Consider the following 25,515-nt stretch of genomic DNA (forward strand, 5'->3'; position numbering starts at 1 on the left):
TCATCCCATCCCATTTTTAGAATGTTCATCTTGCCCCAACATAGCTTCTTTAAAGTCTTTTGTGTTATCTAGAACATTCACTCTCAATCATAACTTATTCTTGGCTTAAGTATTCTTCAAATCATTCTTGTAGGACCATGCCCCTTATTTATCTTTGGCTACATACCCTTGTTTCAACTTCTATAACATATACCTCCAATTGAGTGTTTTTGAAATATAACTTTTATCTTCTCCTGTAAATAAGCTCTTCCTCTAGACTTTACTAATTCTTCTAACAGGGAGTTCTCATATCTTCATCAAATCACTTAGATTTTCCTGAAACTCACAAACTGGCTGCACACTCTCCTCATTGCCACCTTCATCTTTTTGTTCCTTAAGGTTTAGATGATTGGATTCAGAGAGGGAGTAAGAACTATATTAAAGACAACAAGAAAGTTGTCAAGACATATAAACAAAGATCAATGGACCAAAAAATAAAACCACAACAGTGATATGAGCTGACAGAGTGGAGAGGGCCTTAGAGACACCACCTGATGAATGCTTCTGAACATTTACTAGAATTAAAATGTGGGAGATAATCAAGAAAAACACACACAGGGACATGAAGCCACTGTTAGCAGTGACTATGAACTGTAGTCTATATGTGTCTGTGCAAGCAAGTTTGATAAACTGAGGAAAGTCACAATAAAAACTATCCAATTCATTAGGGCCACAGAAAAGCAAGTGGACTACAAAAGCCAGGTGGGCCACTGAATGGATAAAGCCAATGATCCAGGCAGCAGCCAGAAGCAAAATGCACATTCTTGGACAAATAATAATTAGGTAGTGGAGAGGCTTACATATGGCTACATATCTGTCAAAAGCCATGGCTATGAGTAACACCATCTCAACACCACCAATCAGATGAATAAAGAACATCTGAGTGACACAACCATAGAATGAGAGGACTTGGTGCTTTCAGGAAAGATCACTCATCACCTCAGGAGAAATGACAGAGGACATCCCCAGGTCAATAAAGGAGAGATTGGCCAGCAGAAAATACATGGAGGAGTGCAAGTGAGCATCAGAGGTCACTGTGAGCACGATGGGGGTGTTTCCCAGCATGCTTGCCAAGTAGAACACAGAGAAGAACACAAAAAGAAAAAGTTGAATATCCCAAGAATTAGAAAGTTCCAGGAATACAAATTCAGAAACCACAGAATAATTCTCTTTGTCCTTTGACTCAGCAGAATCATCTCTTATGAAAAAGATACAAGATTCCAAATTACTAGAAATGAGTTAACAACAGTGATGTCTGAAAAAAAAGAGGACTATTAAAACATTTTCAAATATGCAGAAGAAAACAGAAAAGAATTCAGAAGGAAGTCCAAGCAGTACAGTTTAAAAAATAACATGTGGGTATGTATATGTGTGTATATCACACCCACACATGCATATGTACATATATTATTAATGAGTGGGATGGAACGGAAATTCAATTTCACATCAAATCTTTTTTTCTATTTTGATGTGTTTATGTAAATGCTCTTTCTTGGTGTTTAAGTTCAGAACAAAAAATACAAAACATAAGACAAAATACTGGGAATGATGTTGTAAAAGTATATTTCTAAAATTTCCTTTTCAGTTTCTCTATTTCTCCAGCTTACGACTCTTTTCTGGCTTTTCCCTTTAGGAAATTAGTAAGAATGAGGGTTAGGACCTTCCTTGGAAATGAATTAATGGTGATAACCAAATTTAACTCTTGTCTAGATGAGATGATTACCTCCCCATCACCTGAAGCGACTGGTGAAATGATTTACCTGGGAATAGGATAGGATAGGATAGGATAGGATAGGATAGGATAGGATAGGATAGGATAGGATAGGATAGGATAAGAAAGATGGATAGATAGATAGATGGATGGATGGATAGATAGATAGATAGATAGATAGATAGATAGATAGATAGAGATATAAAGAGACAATATAGATAGGTAGGTATAGATCTATAAAATTTGTCTTTATCTGCTTCTCTGTCTCTCTTTGTGTCTCTATTTCTCTGCATCTCTCTGTGCGTCTCTGTTTCCATCTCTCTCTCTCTCTCTCTCTCTCTCTCTCTCTCTCTCTCTCTCTCAGCAACATCAAGTTCAGACTCTGGCTTTTTATTTTCTGCAACACTTTCACCAAGTTAATTAATTTCTCTGAGCCTTAGTTTTCTCCCCTATAGAATAGGAACCATGCTCTGTGCCCTCCCTACCTCACAGGCCTCTAGTGATAACTGAATGAAAGAATAGGTGCTTGGTATCTAAACAGAGCTTTGTAAAAATGAGCTAATGTTATTATTTTTATTAGAACTATATTATGTAATATTTTCATACCATCAGATGACACAGAGTATAGAATGGTGGTCTTGGAATTTATGAATTATTAAATTAATTTATTGTATCAAAACCAATACAGGTGCCTCATCTGTAAAATAGAAATAATAAGAGTACCTACTTCACAGAGTTGTTAGGAGGAGCAAATTAAATAAGGTATGGAAAGTGCTTTGCAAACCTCAAAGTGCTATATAAACTCCAACTGATATATCATTACCATCACAATGCATCCAAAAAAGGCAGGAACAACACTTGGTTGCATTTAGCACTTGAAGTGTGTGCTAGGAGGTGGTATTCAAGTCAGAACACGAAGTGGAACAGTGTTGTGAGTGATCTTCCCCAGTAATCCAAGATTGAAAGTGTCATAAATTATATGTGGTTCTGAAGCTGAGTCATCCCCAGACCACAGAAGATCACCAGGGAAACATACACATCATGTAAATTTCTGGCTGGCTGCTGATGCTAGAGGTATACCTATCAGAGCCACGGCAAATAGCATCAGGTAAGAAAGGATGGGTAAACCACAGACAACTATAGCCATGTTACTGATAAGCCTCTTGGAGAATCCCAGGAAGAGAAACTCACCTGCCAAACTATCCTGTTCCTAACTCTTCCACATAGCAGTCACTCGGGTAGAGTTAGTCAGGTCTAACAACAGTATATCAGAATGGAAGCCTGGATAAGTTATTTTAAGGAAAATTGCTCCTCTATGATAGGGATGAGTCATCTAATGGGAGTCATATCTATTGCATAACCTCAGCTAAGCTCCTTCATGCCCATGCTTATTCCAAACAACCCCATACCAAGTCTTTTGCCCTTTCCAACCTGTTGATACTATGTCATCCTATTTTTTGTTCCTATTTCCAGCTGCTTAGCATTGCTGATTTCACCTATAAGAAGTTTCTGCTACATAACCTTACCTAGGCCTTTCTTGCTACTCCACAATAATTGTATTTGCATAACACCCACTTTCTATCTCATTCCCTACAGAAACACTTTCAAATATTTTGTTCTTCTACACTCTGGTCCCCATCTCACCCCCTAACACTTATAGTAGATAGCTTTATCTCCTGCTACACTGAGAAGACTGAGTGCATTGTGAGGAATCCTTCAACTCTACTCTTTCACTCCTCAAAATCTTCTGGTAACTTCATTGTCCTCCTTCCTATTTGTCTCAGAGAATGAGGCATCCCTACTCCTGCCCAAGGTTAATCCTTCTAATTTTGTACCTTCAATCTTATCCACTCCAGACTCCTCAAGGACCTTGCTCCAATAATAATCTCTTCTCTCATACATCTTTAATCTCTTTTTGTATTGGCTCCTCATTCACCTATAAATATTTTCTGGTTTCCTCAATTCTGAAAAGGCTTTCTCTCATTACCTTTCTCCCCATCCACCAACAATCACATCTCTCTCTTCCCCTTCAATGACAAACTTCTTGAAAAAGTTGTCTACACTCAATGTTTCCCCTTCCTTACCATTCAATGAGTGAGTTTTCACAATCTTGCAGTACAGCTTAAACTCCTATATTTCTAAAACCATTCTCTCAAAATTCACTAGTGACATTGTCAAATTCAAAGCATTTTCTCTTTGAATCCTTCTTTTCCTCTCTGGAGCTTTTAACAGTCTTCGCCTCCCATTCCTTATGAATACACTCTAACTTCCGAGACACTTAACTGACCTGGTTCTCCTCCTACCATATTGATTGTTCCTTTTCAATCTCCTTCCTTGGTTATCTTTTTTTCTTCTGAATGTACTAAGGCCAGAGTTCCCCATGGTTCTGATCCAAATCTTTTCTCTATTAAATCTACTAATTTCTACTTAGCTACTTCATTCATTGGCATAGTTTCTTCTATCATCTTGCTACAGAGAAATCCAAAGTCTTTGGGGTTTTTTTATCCTGAGTTTCAGACCCATATCCAGAAATGTATATGGTATATCTCCAAGTAGATGTCTACCACAAGTAGCTCAGATTCAACCAATAACAAAATGAACTCATTATCTCTGTCCCCACACCCATTTTTATTAATGGTAACATTTTCCATTGAGTCACTTGTGTTTGAAACTATGGCGTTAATTTGATTTTTCTCTCTCCCTCTCCTTCTCCTCCCCCCTTCCCCATATGCTAGACACAAAGTTTTCTCCCACTAATTCTAAATCTATTCCCTGTTCTCTATCCTCATGGCCGCTGCCTTAGTGGAGGCTTTTATAACTATCTGTACAGATTGCTGCAACAGTGCCCTAACCGATATTCCTGTCCATCTCCACAGTTTCACCCCTCCAATCGATTCTTCACATCTTTTCCAGATTAATCTTCCTAATGGAAATATCTAACCATCTCAATTCTCTAACCAAAACTCTTCAACAGTTCCCTTGTAAACAAATCCTAGTCAAGTTCAGTATCCCTAGCCTGGCATTTAATCAAGGTTATTCATAGTCTGGAGTCACTTGACATTGCCAACTTTATTCTCACTCTACTGTCTTCCAGATGTACTTATTATCAAATTAGTCCTCTTGACTTCTCTGTACAAATGCTGTGCTTTCCCACCTCCATACATGGCCCATATTAACTGACCCCTGCTCCTTGAATGCCACACCCAATATTTATCTACTTAAATGATGGTTCCTTCATGATACCTTCCCAACCACCTACTAATAAAATGGCAATAACCCTCTAAGAAAACAAGAGTGGAACGATTGACCTTTGAAAGGAAATGTCTCCAAATCTCTTCCTCTAAAAACAAAAGGAAGAAAAGGAGAATGAGAGAAGGTAATAGATAATAAAGATGGGGAGAAGGTGTGCTGAAGATGAGGGAGCTCTCAATAGGCCATCTCAACTTTTCATTAAAATAAAAGTCAATATCATCTACTGATAGTAGGGAAGGTAGGTAGGGTTAAAAAAACTAATTATTTTGCCTATTGTGGATGAATAGGTAAGATTGTTATTGAATCATTTCAGCTGCATGATTCCATTTGAAGTTTTCTTGGCGAAGATACTGGAGTAAATCACTATTTCCTTCTCCAGCTTATTTTACATATGAGGAAACTGAGGTAAACCAGGTTAAGTAACTTGCCCAGGATTACGCAGCTAGTAAGTGTCCAAGGCCGAATTTGAACTCAGGTCCTCCTCACTCCATGACCAGCTAGATGGTAATATCTAATAGATAAGATTAGCAAAAGACCAAGAAAAGACTTTCTACACAGCAGGTAGGGTCCAGTTGAGTTGGAATGAAATAAATTTTCAATGAACTCAATTGGTAGGAGTCTGTTGTTTTCTCCAGTTTGAACTTCCTTTTGATGATTATTATATATTATTCAGCTACTAAAATAAAGGCACTGAGCTATATGCTTCAGATAAAGGCAAAAATTAAGTAATGTAGGCAATCAAGAAATTTAATTCTACTGGGTCAATGGAACGTGTACGCAGATAAGCAAGAGAAGGTAATTTGAAAATGGGGAGAGCATTGGCGTCTTCTAGGTCCAGGAAAGGCTTCATGCAGGTGATGATACTTCAGTTGAGACTTGAAGAAAGCTAAAGATTACAAGAGGCACAAGAACAGCCTATGTGGAGGGAGGTGACAGGATGCTGAGTTTCAGGAACCACTAGTTTGCCTAGGACAGAAATGCATGATTTGAAGTAATAAGAAATGGAAATATAGGTTGGGGTCAGAATATAGAAGTCTTAAAATGCCAGACTGAGGAGCCTGAATTTGATCCTAGAGGCAAGAGGGAGACAGAAGATTTTTGAGCAGAGGAGTAACATAGGAAGATTCTTGCCTTAGATTATAAAGAATAAACTAACAACATATGGTAGCATGTGATAAGTGAGCCCCAAAGTATTAGAAGTAGAAAGAGCCATACAATTCAACTCTTTCATTTTATAGATTAAGAAGCTGAGACCTGGAGAGATCTCACAAGATAAAAGTGAGAAATCTGGAAGCCAAACTTTAGTAACTTGATTTCAAGGCTAATATACTTTCCACTATACCACACTGTTACAGTAGAAATTAGGAGGATATAGAGACTGCTATGGGCTCAGTGAGAGGGAAGGCAGTCAGGGAGAGGAATAAGGAGAGCATTAACTGGCATACTGAAAAGAGCACGTATTTTCCAATTGTGAGTCTATTTAATTAGGAATCTAACCTTTCTAATATTTGATTTCCTCATCTATAAGATAAGGGAGTTGGACTAGATGATTTTTAAGATACTATGCAGGTGCTAGGAAAAAAGTAATTATCTCAATATTGGGAACTGGTTTGAAAATCATCCCCAGAAATGAAAATAGACTAGTCAGATTGAACTCAGATCTTGAGGACTTCATGATTCAGCCCACCATGTTACCTATCTTGATTTAGACCTACAGTAGGAGACATAGTATAAGTGTTTGCTGGGTGAAACTGAAAGTTAGTGCAGAGGTTTGGTAATTAAAGGAAAGAAAAAGAAACACAAGTCAAAAGTGCATGGAGATTTTTTTTATGAGGAGAGAATCAAAGGAGAGAAAAAATGAAGATGCAAGAGGAGGGCTGACTGAGCAATCAATGAAGGCAAAAGGAGAGGGATGGTCTTAAAGGCATAAGTGGGAAGATTAATATTGAAAATAAAGTTATTCTAAATCTATTCCTCTGAAGCAAAAGAGAAGAAAAGGAGAATAGAAAACAAATAAGAAAGGTGGTGAGGAAGTGTGGTAACAGGTAAATGAAAGGAAGATTAGTGAGCTCTTAGGTGGTAGGTAGTATCTACTTTTTCAGTAAAATAGAAGACAAGGTAGGATAGAAGACTAATGTGGGAAAAGGTTTAGAATCACTATGGTAGTCAAATAGATAAGTTTAAGAAGAAACAAAGAAAAGCCTTACTATACAACAAGGGCCTAGGTGAGTTTGAATAGTTTAAATTTGCAGTAAACTCCACCAGTTAGGGTTTGTAGCTTTCTCTAGAAATGTTAGGCAGCATGGGTGAACATGAAAGAAAACAGAAGGACAGATAATGGACATTGCCACCACTAGAGATTTTCATGACAAGCAGAGAAAGTCAAGGAAGCAATAGAAGCTAGTACTGAAGAGAGTTGACCATGGAAAGGGTAAACTATGAAGTCTAGACAGCAGGGGGAGCCAAGCAAAACTGAACAGATGTGATACTCAGAGAATATGGAGAAGGGAAGAGAGTTTCATCGGGAACAGAAGGAGTTCAGTAAGTAGAGTGGAGTGAGATAAGGTAGATTCTTTTATTCTTGAATTTTGATCCTTCCCGTGGAGTCTCTGACACTTCTCCTACCTGATGAAATTAAATTCTCTTTCCAGGTGTACATATCCATTTCCATTATCTTAAATCCTTCAAACTGATTCTCCTTTTCTATGTTTAGCTCCTTCTTCCCTCCCCCCCTTTTGGATTCTATTCTAGGAAGAAGCAGTTCTTTATTATGCTAGGCAATGGCTAATTCTCTCTTATCATGGTCTGGTTACCCCTGGAATATGGAGATGTGGACTCTCTTCTTCCTGGTGGAGGATTTATTCCTATATTCGCCACCTACCTCTTCTGTCACAGGACCTGACATTGCAGCATTGATAAGAAGTCTGAGGGCCTCTCAAATCTCAGCCTGCTTCAGCTTATAGTGACCAGAAGCACTAAGAGCATTATAAAATGCTACCATAGGTGGAAAGGCAGCTCATTAGCAACACTACAGGAGAGCAGCCAAGTGATTCCGCAGAAGCTGTAGTTGCCACCCTAAGATCATGTGGAAAGAAGAATTGTCTCCCAGGATTCTGTTGATTTTTCCCATGATAACTAAGGGCAGACACAGTTAATAAAAGATGGTTAGGAAGAGGTATGAACGTCCCTTTTAACTCTTTTCTGTACCAGCTTTCAAACCATTGTTTCCTGAAATGGCAACTGAGGAATATCCATGGAATGTTTTCAAAATATATAATTTCACATTCATAAATTAAAATATCTCCTTTACTTCCTCAAATTCTAGCCCAGATGTGGGGAACCTGTAGCCTTGAGGCCACATGTGGCTCTCTATGTCCTCAAGCATGCCCCTTTGACTGAATCCAAACTTCACAGAACAAATCCCCTTAATAAAAGGATTTGTTCTATAAAACTTGGACTCAGTCAAAAGGCCATACTCAAGGACCTAGAAGGCTACACATGACCTCAAGGCCACAGGTTTCCCACTCCTGTATCTAGCCCACTTCCTATACCAGTGACTCTAGGCAAGTAAAAGAAGAAAAAAGTATATAGAAATTTCATATAAAAATTATCCTGCAGGGTAGGGTCTACAATTTGAACTATTCAAATAGGAGAAGGATCCATGCTTTTACCATGATGGAGAACTCATGACTTACTAGATGAATCCTAGATACCTGTCTAGTGCTCAAAGGGATCAAGCGATTCACTCAGGGAAGATTTTCGATGCATCATCTTCCTGACTCTGAGGTCATGGTCCACGCTCTATACCACATTGTCTCTACATCTTTGAATCATAATCACAGCAAAAGAAAAGACACCCCAACAAGAAAGTTCCAGACTAATTGCTATATCTATTACTTCTTCCCTTAAAGTATGTATCATACAGAAGGGTATAGAAACTGAAGCTGGTCATTTAAAAATGAAGTTCTCATTGGACGTTTGAAAATTTCCAGAGAAGTCCAGTTCCTCCAAGAAGCATCTACTAAAGATGAAGAAGAAATAACAAAACCAAAGAGGACTGCTCCATCTCCTGAAGGATTGGACAAGGAGTCAGGCTTGAAGCAATGGGCACTCTAGGCATCCAGATACAAGGAAACTGGGACAAGATTACCATACCCGACTGATAGGAGACTTTAGAGACACCCTAGAAGACTGGCCTAAAGCCAAAAAAATCTTGAGTTGGTCTACTCCAAGATTTGAGGGCTAAAGGCATAGATCCACAAGTAGAGGACTGTGGAAGAAAACAAAGTTAGTATGGCCAGGGTGGAGAAGTGTGTAAGGAGACAGAAGGAAGCTGGAAGTTGTGGCAGAAGGCAGGACCTGTAATAAACTACTATGTCCAGCTGCCAATTTCAGGCCAGGACTGTTGTCTCAGGCCAGGTTGATGAAAGAAAGCAAAGCTGTCTTTCCATAGACAAATAGATAGACAGATAGGTAGGTGATATATACATGATACATTCATGTCTATATACATACATGTGTGTATATGTGTGCACGTAACCTGAGTGGCCCATGAGGTATTTTGCCTGACACTGCCTAGGCATGATTGGGATTAGTGGACAAAATGAGTATTCCCCATGCACCTGTGTGAAGGAAATCCATATGGAGAGAGGACAAACTTTGGAGGAGCATTTGTAAGGAAAAGTCAGTTCCTCTTCATGTCCTTGATTTTCAGTGTCCAGAGACCTTGCCCTAAAGAGAGTTTTGACCCCATGTGTATCTTCTTTCAAAGCAATAAATAAGAATTTATCTCCTCTCTAAAGGTCTTATGCTAGCCCCAACCCCCATACAGTCAGTTATACAACAAGTAACCATTCTCTCTACCGATTCTAAATTACACCTAAGCAAAAACATGCCCAAAATAATGTCCTTGAGCAGGTTACATAAATCAGTTATAAACTTCCAGGGACCATCCTATCCAGACACCATAGTAAGCAATGACAAGACCAAAATCCACCCACCTCATCCAGGAATGAGGCAAAGCAGAGTCTTCCAGATTATATTGTGCACAGGACATGGCTTAGGTATAATCCCAACCCACTCTGAGATTTTAGCGGGGCTTATAGCAATACATCAGGGAGCAAACCTGGACCCTGGAGCAAAGTCCTAAGGCAAGAATATTAGCAAATAAAACACTCTTAATTCAAAAGATAAATGCTATGTAAAATCAGCTACCCATGCAGAGTTAGTCCCAGTGACTTCATTTTAAACCTTGTTTGGATTTTGGATGCCAGCCTGCAGGACATGGGAGTCTGCATGCACACTCATCCCACCTCCCCATGATACTGTAATGAAGTAACACTAATCTCATCTCCTCCTTGATGGCATTTACCAAACAACATATTTTTACCTTTATATGGAAGTCATTTATTCCTGTCTATAAAAAGCAACAGAGTCACCCACTCCAACTGCTTGCTGAGCAGGGTGAGGCTGAACCAGGATTTTCTCTTTAAAATATATTGACAATGGAAAGTAGTAGAAGAAAGAATTACTCCAAAATAATTACAAATAAAATCTTAACCAGCTTGAACCTCATGATAAGCCATTTCAACAACATTCTACCTAGAAGTCCTAAAATCGCTCATTGTCATGATCTTCTTGACATTACCACTTTGCTCTACTCAGCCCTAGAAAACTATATTCTCAGCTTCTTCACCTATCTCCCAATGAAAACTTCCTCCCCCTCCCAGAATTTGATCTTTATTCTACCCTTCCAATTTCTTGTTATTTGACAGTCACAGAGTTCTATAGATTTTAACTCTATAATATTTCTTATATCCTTCCCCTCCTTTTTAGTTCCACCAACAGACTAGTTAAAAATTTCAATAACTCTCACTTGGACTGTTACAATAACTCCTAATTATCATTTCTATATCCAGTTTCTCTCCCTATAATCCAACCTGCTATCCAATTAACCTTCCTGAAACACAATTCTGATATTACCTTTCCCATCAATAAACTTCAATGGTTCCCCATTGTTGATCAAGTGAAGTCAAAATTCCTTTGTATGACATTCAATACCACCATAATTTCACTACACTCTACCTTCCCAGTTTTATCTCTTACCATTCCCCTTCACACACACACACACACACACACACACACACACACACACACACACACACACTTTTCACAAAAAAGGACTACTTTTCCATTTCAAAAAACTTGCTCCATATTTTTCCACCCTTTTGCTTCTTCTCATACTATTTCTTATACCTGCAATGTTCCGCTGCACACCTTAGCTATGTTCATACATATTCTCTCTATCCATGCTTCAACTGCCATTTTAGGTACCACCTCTTCCATGAAGCTTTCTCTGACCTCTCCAACTTTTAATGACCTCTCCATTCTCTAAACTAGTAACATTCACAGACCAGAGCTACTACCACTAGGCATATACCCTAAGCTCTGTTCCTCTCCTTTGACATTTAATGATACACTGCCTTTTGTTAGCTCTTGCATTGATACTAAAAATTGTCATTTAACAGCTCTAATTTCATTTGACTTTTTGTGGTTGCATGTTTTCTCTCTACAATTGGATTATAAAGTCTTTGAGGGCCTGACAAAATATCATCCTTCTCTGCATATGCCGCAATTCCTTTTAACATGTACAGCACATGGTTTAAACCCAGTAGGTTTTTGTGGAATGAATGAAGTTATGGAATTTGATAGCACCATGAATCAATGAATGAATAACTGGATGGACAGGTAGGTGAAGAGTTAAAATCCGATCACAATTTAAAGGAGTAGAATGACAGATTATAATAAAGGTTTGGGGTAGGGAGAACTGAGGAATAATGAGAAAGGAACATAAGACTTGGCGTGATGAAGCATAAGTCCAAACACATTGATAATAGCCAGAAGGAGTTCTATTTCATGCACAACATAACTAAAACACTACATCCTCACTGTGGAGGCAGGATTCCTGGCTTCCTTTAAGCACAGCTCAGGTCTAACTAGTACACATGGCCTGGCCTGATTGCTCCAGGTACTAGCACTCTCTCACTCTTAAAATTAATTTGTATTACTTTTTATGTACTTTATATTTGCTTACTCTTGTCATAATTTATCCTGCTCCCCAACCACCAAGTACAGTCCCAGCAGAATGTAAATTCCTTGAAGGAAGGAACTATTTTATTTTGGATTTGTATTCCTAGAACATAACATAAATGCCTTGTTCATAGTAAGCATTTCATAAATATTTGTTCAATTGAATTTGTAGCTTAGTGGGCACAATGGATAAAATGCTGAGCCTGGAATCAGGAAGACCTGAATTCAAATCCAGCCTCAGAAACTTACTAGCAGTGTGACCCTGAGCAAATCACTCAACCACTATATGCCTCAGCTTCCTCAACTGTAAAATGGGAATAACAGTACCTACTTGATACAGTTGTTGTGAAGATCAAATGAGATAATATTTGTAAAGCACTTAACATAGTGACTAACACATTGGTAGACACTTAGTAAATGTGTGTTACCTTCCTTTCCCCTTTCTCTTTTAAGTATGATAGAGGCAAGCTATGAACCACCAAGTTGGGACAATTAGACTGACTTAGAAATGATGAATGAATAAACTACAACACAAGATGGTTGGTAATCAGAAACTTTAATTATATACACAAATAGGTCAACAGAACTCATCAGAACAGAAATCAAAGGGGATTCAGGGCATGGAACAAAGGACAGAGTAGATCATTCGAGTATAGCAATGGTCATCCCAATAAACGGGAAAGGGTAAAACACTTTGGTCCTTATTACTTAACAGGAATTAATGCAAGAGATTAATGTGAATAGGTACCAATATAATAATCATAACAAAATCATTTCCAAGTGAATCAATCGACCAACAAGCATTTATCAAGCACCTATTATGTTCAAGACACTGCATTACTACTGGGATTACAAACACAATAATGAAACTGACTGTTTCCAGGAGCTTAAATTCTATTGAGGGAGGGAATAGGGAGGAATGAATAACTAAACATGAGAGATGGAAAACCAAAGGAATCTCTTGGGAAATTATGGAATTTTAGAAAAAAAAATGTTTAAATGCAAGGTTTAATTTGGGAAATATTGAGAGTTAAAATTAAAATTCAGACTCACAGGAAGGCTGGAGATTATTTTTACAAAATCTTATTGGAAGCCCAGAGCAAATATATGGAAAAGAGAAAAAGTAGTAGTCAAAAGGAGTACTCAATGGCAAACAAGTTAGCACAAGAGTACAGTGTTTCACATTTCTTAAAAAGCTGAAAATTTTTAATTTTTAAAAAAGGATCTTCAAAAAAATTGAGAGCCTAACCCAGTAGAATTGGGGAATATTCTTTGTTAAGTACCAAATAAATGTTAGGCAGATCAAACTTAAATCAAACAACCTCAAAAAGGACTTTGAAGCAAACAATAACAAAATCTTTTAAAATATCACAATATGAATAGTATTAATACTTTAATTATCCACAAACAGGTGAACAAATGCAAATGGAAATCCATTTTTAATTTTTTTTGTGTAAGCAGTTGCCAAACATGCAACCTGAACCATTCTTCTAGCCCCAGACCCATGTTTCCTGTTGTATGTAATTCCATTTTAATGTTCTTCCATAAATTCAAACACTGTGTCCCCAAACATCTTCTCTTCTTCAAATGAGTTCTTCTAAGTTTTTATTTATAATCACTAGAAATTTGGGTATCCTCATCCAGTCATTTAGGAGATGTTACTGTATATCACAAGCTGGCTACACACTCTCCTTATTGCCAACTTCATTTCTTTGTTTCTGAGTGCGTAGATGACTGGATTTAGAAAAGAAGTCAGAACTACATCAAAGATAGCAAGATATCTGTCTAGGTATGATGGGTTGAATGGCCATATATAGGAAGATAACCATGGAATAAAGCATAAAATCACCACAATGATGTGAGATGAAAGAGGAGAGAGAACCTTAGGGGAACCACCTGATGAATTCTTTTGAACAGTGACTAGAACAAAAATGTAAGATATGATGGAGATGAAGAAGACGCCTATAGACATGAAGCTGCTATTGACAATGATCATGAGATCTAGTCTACATGTGTCAGTACAAGCAAGTTTGATGAACTGAGGGAAATCACAATAAAAACTGTCCAGCTCATTGGGGCTACAGAAGGGTGGTTAATTATGAAAGCCATTTGGACCCCTGAATAGATGAGGCCAATAATCCAGGCAGCAGCCAGAAGCAAAGTGCACATTCTTGGACACATAATAATCAGATAATGGAGAGACTTACATATGGCTATATATCTGTCAAAGGCCATGGCTATAAGCAGTACCATCTCAACACCACCATTCAAGTGAATAAAGAACATCTGGGTCATGCAGCCAGAGAATGAATTAACTTTGTGCTTTCTGAAAAGGTCACATATCATTTTGGGGAGGTGGCAGAGGGAATCCTCAAGTCGATGAAGGAGAGGTTGGCCAGCAAGAAGTACATGGGAGAGTGTAAGTGAGGATAAGAAGTCACTGTGAATATAATAAGGGAGTTTCCCTGCATGCTTGCCAAATAGAACACAGAAGAACCTGCAAAGAGCAGAAACTAAATATCCCAAGAATTAGTGAGTCCCAAGAGCACAAACTCAGACACTGCAGTATGTCTATTGACTCAGTCAGCAGGGCCACCTCTGAAATTACCTTAAGAAAAAGATGAAGAAATAATCCAAATTACTAGATATGTAAATGATATCCCAGAATCCAAGTCACTTCAACAGATAGTTGTCAAGGGTTTATTATAATTAACCAATTTCTATCATCGAAATTTAACTGGAAAGTCACCATATAGAGCACTGCTCCAAGTTAACACTATGACCTCCTATGGTACTTCTCTAGCTCCTTCCTAGAAAGACTTCCCTGAAAGCAAAGTCATGACAGCTGCATAGTAAATGATTGGGGGGGGGGGGTGGAGAAGCAGAGCAAGATAACAGAAGACAAAGGAACAAAGAAAAAGAAAGAATTAGTGAATTCATTTATTTCACCCTGCAATTGGTGATTTTTTGTTGATGAATATTTCCACAGCAAATTTAATGCTCTTTTGTTTCTTTTTGTACCACAGCTTCTCCTATCTTACCAAGAACATTTGAGGCCTCTGATTAACACTCTCTCCATGTGTTAACAGAGCACCCATTGGACTTGGGTCAGCCAACAAGAATATATTAAGCACCTATTATATATGTGCCAAGCTCTGTGATAAACACTGGGGATACAAATAAAGGAAGAAGACTGGCATCAATGTCAAATTCTGCTGTTTGCATCATTTATCCAGGTCTATGTGTTCCAAACAATGGTGTTGTTTTGAATTTTATTTCACTTAAATCATATTCTAGTCAAAGGATTTTGTACATCTGTTTCCAAAATATCTCTTAAATCTGTCCCCTCCTCTTTTACTCCATCATCATTATTCCCCTATTATAGGGCTTAATTTTCACCTATATAAACTTGCTGCAGTAACCACTGATTGCATTTTTTTTCCTCTTCCACTTTTCCCTCCAATTCCTCCTTCACATATCTTCCAGCTTAAGCTTCTTGACCTATGGGTCAGATATGTCAATCAACTGCTTAAAAGAATTCGAGACCTCTGCACTAAACCCAGTCAAGTATAGGATCCTTAGTCTAGAATTCAAGGTCATCCACAATCTTGAACTACCCTACATTTCCTGGCTTATTTTATAACAGTCCCCTCTTGAAAGTATGTCCTTCTACAATATTGAGCCTCTCACCCTCCTTACATATATTCTGTCCTTTGCAAAACTCATAATGTGGCTCACTCTGTTCTCTTCTTCTTGATATATCCCCAATATCTCACTAATGAAATGAAACTTCCTGCATGAAGTTCTCCTAACCCCTGCCACCAGAATAAAATAATGGCACTCTAAAACATAGCCTAATATTTTACTTGTATTTCCCTTCATTACTTCAATTTAATACATATTTATTCATCTCTAAGAATTTATCAAATACCTACTACATGGTAGCTAGGTTAGGAACCAGAAACAAAAACAAAAATGAAATAATATCTATATTGAAGAAGTTTAAACTCTACTAGGGCACTAGGACATGTGCACAGTTAATAGAAGATAATTTGAAGGATACGGCAATTGAGCTTATATTTGAGGAAAACTAAAGCTCTCAAGAGGCAGACATGTGGAGGTCAGTGTATGTAAAGGTGGGACATGGAAAGACAAATACCTAGGGTAGCTAGTTTAATAAGTTAGTTGTTTTTCAATTTAGTTGGAGTGGAAGTAGTGAGGAATAAGTCTAAAAAAGGAAAATTAGATGCAGAATGTTAACTAAGAAATTTGAACTTGATCCTAAAAGCAAGATGAAGCCCCTGCAGATTTTTAAATAAATAGTCAGACCTTTGCCTTTAAAAGATTTTGAAAAGTGAACTAATAAATAGAGAAAGAGAAGTGATGCACAGAATTTTAGGGCTGGAAGGGACTAATCTAACTCCCTCATGGACCATCAACCACCTATTGGATTTTTCTCTCTGGATGTCTCAGGGATGTCTAAAATTTAACAGGCTCGTAACAGAATTCATCTTTCCCAAGAAAACCTAGTCCTCTTCCAAGTTTCTCATTTTCTGTCTCAAAAATAACACCATTCTTTCAGTATTTGAAGTTCATAACCTTGATGTGGGGAGCCAACTATATCCTGTTTAGGTCCCTTAGACCTCTGCAAGGCAGGGTCAATTGAGAATGGGTCTATGCACGGCAAGGCCAGTTTTAGGATAAAAAGACTTGGCAAAGAAAACCTGCCTTCATAGCTGATTACCCACATGGGAGATGACAGAAATGTTTCAGTCTGGTTATCTATATGAGGGAGAACATAAATGTTTCAATTTGGTTAGCCTTGAGGAAAAATAGTGTCTCACTCACAGGAATAAGGAGATAAAAAACTTAACCCATGCTTTATTGCCTAGTGGAGATAGACTCTAGTATTCACTTAGGGATTGTATGAGAAAGTTAAACGAGGAGGTAACAAAGGCAGCAATCATTATGGGAAACACCGAGGCTTATCACAATACCCCCTTAGCAGTTTATCATAGAAATATCATAGGGAAGATGCCTCCTCCTGCTTGTAAGCACCTAATTCTGATTCTACTAACTGGGGAGATAGGGCACTCTCTTTGGGAGATGCTAGACAAGATTTCACAGTTAAGTGACTTAGGGGATGGGGAAAAGATAAATTTCCTCAAGAGAGAAGAGTAAGTAGCCAGCAGATTCAAAGTCAGAATAGACTGAAAAGAAAAAAATTGTTTACTGCTCTGTTGAGAGCAAGATAGATTTTGGAAGAATAGATGGTATTCCAACTAATTAACTATACAAAATGTACCAAGAAAAGGAGCTCAAATTTAGACAGAATAGGGAAGTAAGAACTACCCCTACAGATCCTCCTTAATCCTTGTATCCAAGTTTATCACACCTTCAGGGAGAAAATGAAATTGGCCAAGCCCCAGCTCAGATTAAAGAAACACACAGATGAGATTACAGACCCCAAATCAATTTGACCATATGTTGGAAAAATGGATCAAATACTGTAACTAGGGCATTAGTAGATACTGGGGCAGAGGCCTCCTTTATGTAAACCCTCCTATTACCATCACAGTACTGGGAGGGACTAAATATTACCCAGAAAAGTCAAACTAATGATGAAAATTGGACCATTATCAAAGAAAGAATATACTGCGGTAATTGTACCAATTCCTGAATACATCATTGGAATAGATATATTTAGAGATATGACTCTAAATTTACCTGAGGAGAGATACCAATGTGCAATAAGGAAGACAGGAATTAATAGTTTTAGTAACAAAATTAAAAATGGACCCAATCACTTTACTTGAACCTTCTGAAGTAATTACTTTAAAGCAGTATCATGTGCCAGGTGAGCAAGACAAAATTACCAATACCGTAAAGGAATATGCTGAGGGAACAGTGTTAGTTCCTACAACCACTCGATGGAATAATCCTATCTGGCCTGTATGAAAGTCAGATGGGATGAGGAGATTGACAGTGGATTATAAACAATTGAATAAGATGACTCCTCCCTTGTATGTTGCTATTTCAGATACCGTTGCCTTAATAGAAAGAATCCAGAAATATGATGTGGTACATCATATGTGGTACACAGTTATTGATTTAGCCAATGCTTTCTTTACTATCCCAACAGATTCTAAACAATGGAACCAGTTTGCTTTCACTTGGCAGGGCAGACAATATACTTTTACATGCTTACCACAAGGATATCTGCATAGCCCCACTGTTTGTCATAGGATTGTGGCTGAACATTTGGATGAATTAGAGCTACCTGGTGTACAGCTTACCCATTATATAGATATCATGGTACAGGGAAAAATGTAAAAAAGTGGAAAAGAGTTTGACACTATTAATTGAGTACATGAAAAGCAAAGGGCAGGAAATTAACCCTACAAAGATTCAAGGGCCAGGTTAACCCACAAAATCTTAGGGTATACAATGGAATAACAGGCTGCAAGAGATTCTCCCATAATCCCAACAAAAGATTCAGGTTTTTCCTATCTCTACCCATAAGAAAGAGGTCCAAAAGTTTATAGGATTATTTGGACATTGGAGGCACCACATTCCGCATCTAGGGCAGATTTTGAAACCCTTATATAGTGCTATCAAGAAAAAATATGAATTTGATTGAGGACTTGAGCAGAGTAAAGCTTTTGAAGAAGCCAAGGCTGATATACAATTGGCCCTGGATTTATGGACTATGGAGAATGTCCTGGTGGGATTACAAGTGACAGTACAGGACAAATATGCAAACTCGAGTTTATTGTATAAACAGCAAAGCTGAAATGTACCCTTAGGACTTTGGTCTAGGAAACTCCCTTTGTCTGGAGTTCAATATATCCTATTTTGAAAAACAGCTGTTAGCTGCATATTGGGTTTTGGTAAAGACTGAACTACTGACTCTGGGCCATGAGTTAATATTAAGGCCTGGGATCCCAATTATCACCTGCATAATGAGTACCCCAGTTTCTCACAAAATTGGACATGCACAAGAGGCTAGCATAATTAAATGGAAATGGTATATTCAAAATATGTCAAAAAAACAGGCAAAAGTGGAGTATATGTTCTCCATGAATCTATAGCAAACATAGATACTGAGGGAGATGATATACCCCCTGAGCCAAAGCAACAGTTGGTACAATCCTGGGTAAAATGGAATGAGGGATATGATGGATTAATTGAAGAACAAAAGAAACATGCATGGTTTACTGATGGGACAGCAAAATATTGGGGCCACAAAAGATACTAGAAAGTGGTAGCCTATAACCCATGTACTAGGCAGACTTTGGAAAGTACTGGGACAGGTGGAAGTAGTCAATATGATGAACTTATGGCAGTGCATCAAGCTATCAAAACAGAACACAGAGGACAGTGTCATATATTCACTGATCCATGGATGGAAGCTAATGGGTTAGCTATATGGATGTCCATGTGGAAAAATCAAAATTGGGAAATTATGGCAAACAAGTCTGGGGCAAAGAATTATGGGAATATATATGGGACATGTCTTTGGTTACTAATTTGTCAGTTTTTCATGTAGATGCTCACATGGCCCTCACTTGTTCTTATCAGCATACAACCCAGAAGAACACCTGTAAAACTCTAGATATCATAAGTCTATATTATGGAACCCCAATGGAGTTTCAAAGCAACAATGGGTCACATTTTAAAGGTAATGAAATGAAGGAATATTGTGTATTAAACAATATAGAATGGATATATCATATTCCATATTATCTACAAGTATCTGGGTTAATTGAAAGAAAAAATAGATTATGGAAATAACAGGTAAGAAAGTTAAGTTCTAATAATTCATATCAACGTTGAAAGGATAATTTGTTCACTGCTTTACATAATTTGAACAATAGACCATTGGGAGGAAGTATACCCCTAGCCAGAATGATGGCCCCAAATCTACAAATTAGAAATCAACAAACACATAAGATCCCAAATATTGAACAGTAAACTATGAGACAAGATATCCCAGCACTGTACCCAGGAACATGTAGTTCAGCAAGATAAGATTTACATTGTTCAGAGGACTTTTGGTTGAATAGAAAAGAAATAAGAAAAATCTCTGCTGGAATACATATGAGAATCCCTAAAAATCATTTTGTACAGATATTACCTAAATCAGGATTAGCATCTCAAGGAATACATGTATTGGATGGGGTAATAGATTCTAGTTATCAAGGAAAAATTATTGTGACATTCCTAAATTTGTGTGAAGAACCTATACAGTTTTGTAAAAATGATAGAATAGTTCAAGTGATTATTAGTCCTTGTGAAACAGTACCCCTTGTGAAAACTAACCCTCCTTCTGAAATAACTAGCCAAGGAACTGAAGGGTTTGGTTCTACTGATAGAATAAAATTGAGAGCTAAAGTATGGTTAAAACAGAAGCCAGAAAATGTTCCAAAGGCTGCAGAAATTATAGCACATGGGAAAGATAATACTGTAACTATTATTTATTCAGGAGAAGATGATTACCAAATTGTACCCTTAACTCATATATTCTACCATGAATGAGGCTATGATAGTGGGTTCATGGACTGCAGAGGCATGGCTGACCCCATATTTACTCTTCTTCTGGTTATTGTCTCCTTGTTTCTTTTTGGCTTTTTGTCTGTTCACCTTGTTTGCTAGATTTGTTTCCTGGTGTTGACCAAGTTCCGGATGCCAGCTGACCTCTCAAATGAGACCTCTTGAGGCAGGGACAGCTCTACTTCCAATTTCAACAAGAAGTAGCTATGGAAGAAGAGACCTTTGCCCCTTATCCCAAGGGATTTGGGGCCCTATTCATTTGAGGAGGGAATGATGGGATGCTTGTTCTCAAGCCCCACCCTAAGATATTGTTTTTATGTGCTCATTTTGTGTTATCCCTGTTATATTGTTGTACAGTTGTGTTGACACCAGTTACCCTTAAACTCCCATTGACCTATGTAATGGACACAAAGATCTTGGGGCCAAAAATTATGGTAATACAATTTGAAGATCTTCCCATCCATTATTATGCCCGTGTGACCTTAGTCCCACAGAAGTCTGAGTCACATGAGCTGGTGGAGGGAGCACCTTGCTGAATGGGTGGAACAAGAATGATGAAGCAGACCTGGGAGGAAGTTGGTCAGAGCAGTTAGAGCTAAAGGAGAGAGAGGAAGCAAGCAAGCAGCTAGCTGAGGGTGTTTGTTTGTGGGAAGGCCCTAGCAGAGGAAAAGCTTGGGGATGGCGGATGCCCCTGCATTATTATTGTGTATAGACTTTGTTGCTATGATGGATTTGACTTTCTGGAGCTGGGATTTGGCTTTCTGGTGTTTGAATAAATGTTTTGGTTCTGTCTTCCATATAGAGAGTGTGTTATATTTTGCAACTCAGAACTCTACCAGCATATTCATAGCCACTGTAGGCTCTGTAAATATCACATCGGTGCTACAATTATATTATTTGAGCAGATGAATGTATCAAATAAAATCCTAATAGCTTAGAATAGCATTCAACAAAAAACAGCTTCATTCCAACCTATCTTTAGAGTTTTATGTCCTACTACTTTCCAATATACATGCCATTTTCCAAGCATCCAGGACTATATACCCATTTCCCAAAACTATTTTTCCATATTTGCCCACTCCTAGCTTTTCCTATCACTGTTTCCTCTGCCTGAAATATTCTATCTCATGGTCTACATCTGTATGTCCACATTTGACCCATACTGTGAGATACACCTTAGTTGCCACTTCCTCCATGAGGACTTCCCTGACCACTCCAACCCATAATGATCTCTCCTTCCCCTAAACTCATAGCTTTCATGACATGGTCCTTTCTGCTCCCTTGGCATTGAGTAATATACACTGCTTTTCAATTGTTCTAGAATTGTTGTTATTTATATTCTTATTTGACATTTCCTGGACCCCACATATCACTAGAATGTAAGCTTCGTGAGAGTGTGACAAAGCATTATCCTTCTCTGCATATACCACAGTCCTGATAGAAGTGCAAGTCACATAACATAAACCCAGAGTATTTGTTGAGGGAGAGAACTAATGAAATCTGATGATCACAAATGAATGAATGACAAACTTAAACAAAGGGTCATAATGATACATTGTAGCAAATAAGAAACGAAGAGTAATGAAGAAAGAACAAGAGACAAGTAATCAACTCTGCTTCTGGAGACCAAGCAGTTCCACATACCAAGCTTATGAGAAGGAACATACCTGATATCTTCTATAAAGGACATTTTTTCAGCAAAGAAAAATCTATTTTATCCCCTTCTCAACTCTGCTCTACACTCCACTGGAAAGAAAAGAAAAGAAAAAAAGAAAGAAATTCCTTGTAACAAAAATATAGTCAAGCAAAATAAAGTCCCACATTGATGAGGTATGTCTTATTCTAAGATAAACAACTCTGAAAGACATAAGAACTCCATTCAATGGTTTGAACAGTTATGACTCCAGAGAACAAAAAGAATTCATAGTCCCCTTTAAAATACGTAGTTCAATTTCTAGCTCATATTCATGCTTTGTCCTGATTCTTCCATTTACTAGCACTCCCTCCACCTATTACTTTGTATATTTTGTACTTACTTATTTGTATATATGCTGGATGCACACCACCCTGAGTGGAATGTAAATTTCTAGATGGCATGAAATTCTTTCTTTTTTATTTATATGCCTAGTATATATGAGAAGGCCCAACATGTGAGAAACATTTAAAATTATTTGAGTTGAATAGAATTTTAAAAATGAATAAATGAACATTTTGGCTGCTGATAGAAAACCTTCATGAAAATATTTGATTCTAGATTCAGAACTATATGCAAATTGAAACTTTAGCTTGAAAAGTAGACATTTAAAATTCAATAATTAACAAAACATCCAGAGACTATTTTTACAAAAGTTTAATGGAGGCCCAGAGCAGATGTGTGTAAAAGGCTAAATAAAAGTAGCAGGCACAAGAAGGGCTACATGCCAAACAGGTTAACACAGTGCAATGTTTGATATCACCTAAAAGTCTGCTTTCTTCACATAAAGAGAAAGCTCTTTTTCAAAAAATTTAAAGAGAATCTAATCTAGGAGAATCAAGAAGACCCTACAGTGTGATTCATTGGGTACACATTAAACACATGTATTAAGCAAACAAAACAATTTCGTTAGTATTTTTTCAGGGATTTCAAGGACAAGTTCTTTTTAAAAAATCACATGCACAATATTCATGGTAGTAATACTGTATTCAAAAAGAGATTTGACAAGTTTCCTCAAAGAAACCAAAATGGAGAAGAAGTTGTGTTTTTTAATTGCACAAATGCACCTAGAATCCACAAGAAAGGATTCTGTCCTGGAACTGGTGATGAGTTAACAAAGTCCTGTAGCTATTGCCTCATTTTTAAATTGTCAACAAATACCTTTCATAGAAATTCTCTTCATGCAAGAGTTTCCTGGCATGGAAATCTTCTCTATCTAGTTTTCCCTTTATGTCTCTGTTTCTTTCAGTAGCTTTCATTACCTTCCTTCCATCTCATAATTATACTAAGTCCCCTCAAATTTCTGGCCTTGGATTTCCTTTCTGCTCCATCTATACTCTCCAATGATGACCTCATGCATATTTATTGTTAGTTGTGTTTTTATATAGATAATATTCAAAGTTCTCTCCCATCACTAGACTCCTGTTTTCAAATACATATTTGAAATTCTCATTTGCAACCCCTAGGAATTCAAATCAACGTGCTCAAAAAGAAACTCATCCTTTCCACTTACAACTTCTCTTTCCAGACATTCTTATTATGGAAGTCCTTGTCTTCTCATCAAGTCATTTAAGAGATTTTCCTGAAACTGACAAGTTGGCTGCATGCTCTTTTCATTGCCAACTTCATTTCTTTGTTCCTTATTGTGTAGATGACCGGATTCAGAAAGGGCATCAGAACTGCATCAAAGATAGCAAGAAATTTGTCCAGATGTGATGTGTTAAATGGCCATGCATAGAAATAGATAATTGGACCAAAAAACAAAATCACCACCATGATATGAGATGAAAGAGTGGAGAGAGCCTTAGAAGAACCTCTTGATGAATGTTTTTGAACAGTGACTAGGATGAAAATGTAGGAAATTATCAAAATGAGGAAGACACTGGATGACACAAAGCCAGTGTTGGCAGTGAGCATGAACTGAAGTCTGTATGTGTCTGTGCAGGCAAGTTTTATGAAACGAGGGAAATCACAATAAAAACTGTCCAATTCATTGGGACCACAGAAGGGCAGATTAATTACAAAAGCCATTTGGATCACCGAGTGGATGAGGCCAATGATCCAAGCAGCAACCAGAAGCAAAATGCACGTTCTTGGGCACATAATAATCAAATAATGGAGAGGCTTACATATGGCTACATATCTATCAAAGGCCATGCCTACAAGCACCACCATCTCAGCCGTATAAATCAAGTGAATAAAGAACGTCTGGGTGATGCAGCCAGAGAATGAAATGACTTTGCGTTTTCTGAAAATGTCACATATCATCTTAGGGGAAGTGACAGAAGAAATGCCCAAGTCAATGAAGGAAAGGTTGGCCAGCAGGAAGTACATGGGAGAATGTAAGTGAGGATCAGAAGTCACTGTGAACAAAATGAGAGAATTTCCCAGAATGGTTGCCAAGTAGAAAACAGAGGAAAACACAAAGAGTAGAAGCTGAATGTCCCAAGAATTGGTGAGTCCCAAGAACACAAACTCAGACACTGAAGTTTGATTCACTCTGTCCATTGATTCAGTCAGCTGGGCAACCTCTGAAATTGCCTGTAGGAAGAGAATAAAGAGAGAATTCAAATGACTGGGTACAATAATGATATCCCAGAATTCAAAGCAATTTAATAAACACTAGTCAAGGGCCTACTATGTGCAATGCTATGGAAATCCAATCTCATTTCACCATTTCGTAGCCAGAATAACTTCTTAATCTGTGATCGCATAGAATTATAAAGATATTGCCATATTCAGTTAAAACACTGTCCTCTGGCACGTCTCTAGCTTTTTTCCTAGAGTGAAAGGTGAAAGCAAAGGGATGACTGCTACTAAGAAAAGAGTTAGGAGAGATAGGGAAGGCAATGCACCAGAACAGAATCTGAGAAGAAAGGAGTGGTGGAGTCATTCGTTTCACTCTACAATTTCTGCCTTTGGTTGGTAAGGATGTTCTTGGTGGAGAATGGCAGCATATACTATTCTTGGGCTTGGAAGAACTGAAGTGATTACACACTTTGCTGCTTCTTCCTGCCCATGAGATTTTAGCCAAATCACTTACACTCTATGACACTCACTTTTCTCACATGTAAATTGAGACTACATTGCCTACTATAATTCACAGGGTTTTTGTGAGAATCAACTGAGATAATGCATAGAAATGTGTATAGTAACTAGAAAGGGTTCCATCAAACTA

At 37.8% G+C, this 25,515-nt stretch overlaps 1 protein-coding gene and 2 pseudogenes across 1 annotated transcript; all 3 read right to left on the reverse strand.

Moving 5' to 3' along the window:
* Positions 1 to 305: 305 nt before the first annotated feature.
* On the reverse strand, positions 306 to 13,597 carry LOC118829790 (annotated as a pseudogene).
* Positions 13,598 to 13,739: 142 nt separating this feature from the next.
* LOC118829791 lies at positions 13,740 to 22,334 on the reverse strand (annotated as a pseudogene).
* A 1,572-nt stretch (positions 22,335 to 23,906) lies between these two features.
* LOC118828970 (olfactory receptor 4F3/4F16/4F29-like) lies at positions 23,907 to 24,851 on the reverse strand. The gene has a single exon (XM_036735886.1). It carries the CDS (start codon positions 24,843 to 24,845, stop codon positions 23,907 to 23,909), a length of 939 nt encoding a protein of 312 aa, XP_036591781.1. The 5' UTR covers positions 24,846 to 24,851.
* Positions 24,852 to 25,515: the final 664 nt, after the last annotated feature.

This window comes from Trichosurus vulpecula, chromosome 8, assembly GCF_011100635.1.
Source record: "Trichosurus vulpecula isolate mTriVul1 chromosome 8, mTriVul1.pri, whole genome shotgun sequence".
NCBI classification, from domain to species: Eukaryota; Metazoa; Chordata; class Mammalia; order Diprotodontia; family Phalangeridae; genus Trichosurus; species Trichosurus vulpecula.

Excerpts from the sequence above, each read along its gene's own strand:
- LOC118828970 (XM_036735886.1), bottom strand. The coding sequence starts at position 24,845 with ATGGACAGAGTGAATCAAACTTCAGTGTCTGAGTTTGTGTTCTTGGGA.